This window comes from Juglans microcarpa x Juglans regia, chromosome 4D (genome assembly GCF_004785595.1).
Source record: "Juglans microcarpa x Juglans regia isolate MS1-56 chromosome 4D, Jm3101_v1.0, whole genome shotgun sequence".
Lineage (NCBI taxonomy): Eukaryota > Viridiplantae > Streptophyta > Magnoliopsida > Fagales > Juglandaceae > Juglans > Juglans microcarpa x Juglans regia.
This window is the reverse complement of record NC_054600.1, coordinates 26,835,911-26,837,700: the sequence shown is the minus strand read 5'-3', so window position 1 is coordinate 26,837,700 and position 1,790 is coordinate 26,835,911. Positions and strand designations below refer to the sequence as shown.

The 1,790-nt window shown below is 48.6% G+C and overlaps 1 protein-coding gene across 1 annotated transcript; it reads right to left on the bottom strand.

Annotated features, from left to right (window-relative positions):
• LOC121260661 (ornithine decarboxylase-like) lies at positions 1-1,475 on the bottom strand. The gene has a single exon (XM_041162606.1). The coding sequence runs from the start codon at positions 1,440-1,442 to the stop codon at positions 81-83; it is 1,362 nt and encodes a 453-aa protein (XP_041018540.1). The 5' UTR covers positions 1,443-1,475; the 3' UTR covers positions 1-80.
• Between the last annotated feature and the right edge of the window lie 315 nt (positions 1,476-1,790).

Here is a 1,790-nt window from a genome sequence, read left to right as displayed (position 1 = left end):
CATAGAAAGAGATAATTTAATTAGTATTAATACATTTAAGGTGGACAAAAAGCCAACGGGGAAAGCCGAAAGCCTTTACTCTAGCTTGGATTGGAGTAGGCCAAGTACGTCAAAATGGCGGATGTACTGAACCCATTGAAGTTGGACCCAGCAGCCGCCGTATAAGCACCCATATTGGGAAACACAAGCCAGTCGTTGACCTGAAGTTCCGGTAGCTGGTGAGCCTTCAAAACCGTGTCAAGCGCATCGCACGTGGGCCCAAAAACGGTTGAGCTGTAGGTCCTGTCTCCCTTCCACGTGGGGTTTGCACGGTTGGACGTGCATGCTAGAGGCGTGCATGTCACGGTTGCATGGTCGTATAGGATGCAGTTCATGGATCCGTAAATCCCATCGTTGATCCAGTACTCTCTCAGCTCGCCTCTGACGCGCTTTCCGATGATGTTTGTGGCTAGCGTGAAAGCTGACTCTGCGAAGAATCTCCCCGGTTCTGCCATGATGGATAAGCCTGGATCACTGACGAAATATGATTGCAGTGCGCCATTCACAGCTGAAGCCGCTTCGTTAAATTGCGGGTTGGCTGTGAAACCACCGCCAATATTCAGCACCCGCATTCGAGGCATGCCAAGCCGAGTAGCTGTCTCAAAAGTTGTTTTAGCCGCCGCTATGGCTCGATGGTAAGCACGCGAATCTTTGGCCCCACTTCCGATGTGGAAAGAGACACCGGTGACGGTGAGTCGTGCAGAGAGAGCGGCTTGGAGGAGTGGAGCGACTTCTTCCGGAAGTGCACCGTACTTTGGGCCCAATGGACAGCGTGCTCCACCGTCATCCGGAGCCTTGATCCGAATAAGCAAAGCACATTTCGGGTGCCATTTTCGAATCTTCTCGATCTCGTCTCTCGAATCGAAAGTTGTTAGGTTAACACCAACACTTGCAGCATACTTGATGTGGGACTCCGCTTTACAAGGGTTGGCAAAAATAATGCGATCGGGAGAAACCCCAAGTAACAATACAGCCTCCATCTCGGCTCGACTTGCGCAGTCAAAACTCGACCCTAGTGCCGCCATGGCGCCGAGGAAAGCCGGGTCTGGGTTGCACTTGACGGCATAGTAAGGTCGAACCACTGGGAGGGCCCGTGTCCACTTGTCCATGAGACTCATGACTGCACCTAAATCAAGCACGTAAAAGGGTTCTCTTGACTCTTGCTTGCTAAAAGCAATGGACTGCATGAAATCGCTCAGCCCACCTTTTGATATGGTTGTAATCCTCTTACCCCTGACCCCTGGAGCAGCTAGTATAGCCTGTAGGCTCTTTGGGCTCGACCCCATGGCTAGGAATGGCTTTAATTCAGAATACAAAGGGTTTGGATCGAAGATGACAAAATGTATTTGAGAGCTGAATGGCATATATAGGTAGATAAAGAAGAATGGAGACTTGAAAGGCATATAAAGCTGGTGAAGAATGGTCCGCCACCACTAGCTAGCCATTTGGTGGAGAAAGGGAGGAACAAGAATTCTATAACTGAGTCGCCTTTTGAGCGCAACAGAATCTGCAAAAGTTCGTATTAAGACTGGGATTTGTTTATAGGTCATTAAGTGGACCAACGTGAAAAGAAATAAACAGATTGGGAAGTTTGGTACGAACTAGACTAGGACTCGGAGAAGATCATATAATAAACATATGTCAAGGTTGATTTCAGTGGGAGGAACGTGAAATGTTTGATTACGAAGAGTTATTCGCGTGGGACTATATATGGTGGGCCTACATGCATGGTATGTTCGAATTGATTCTAG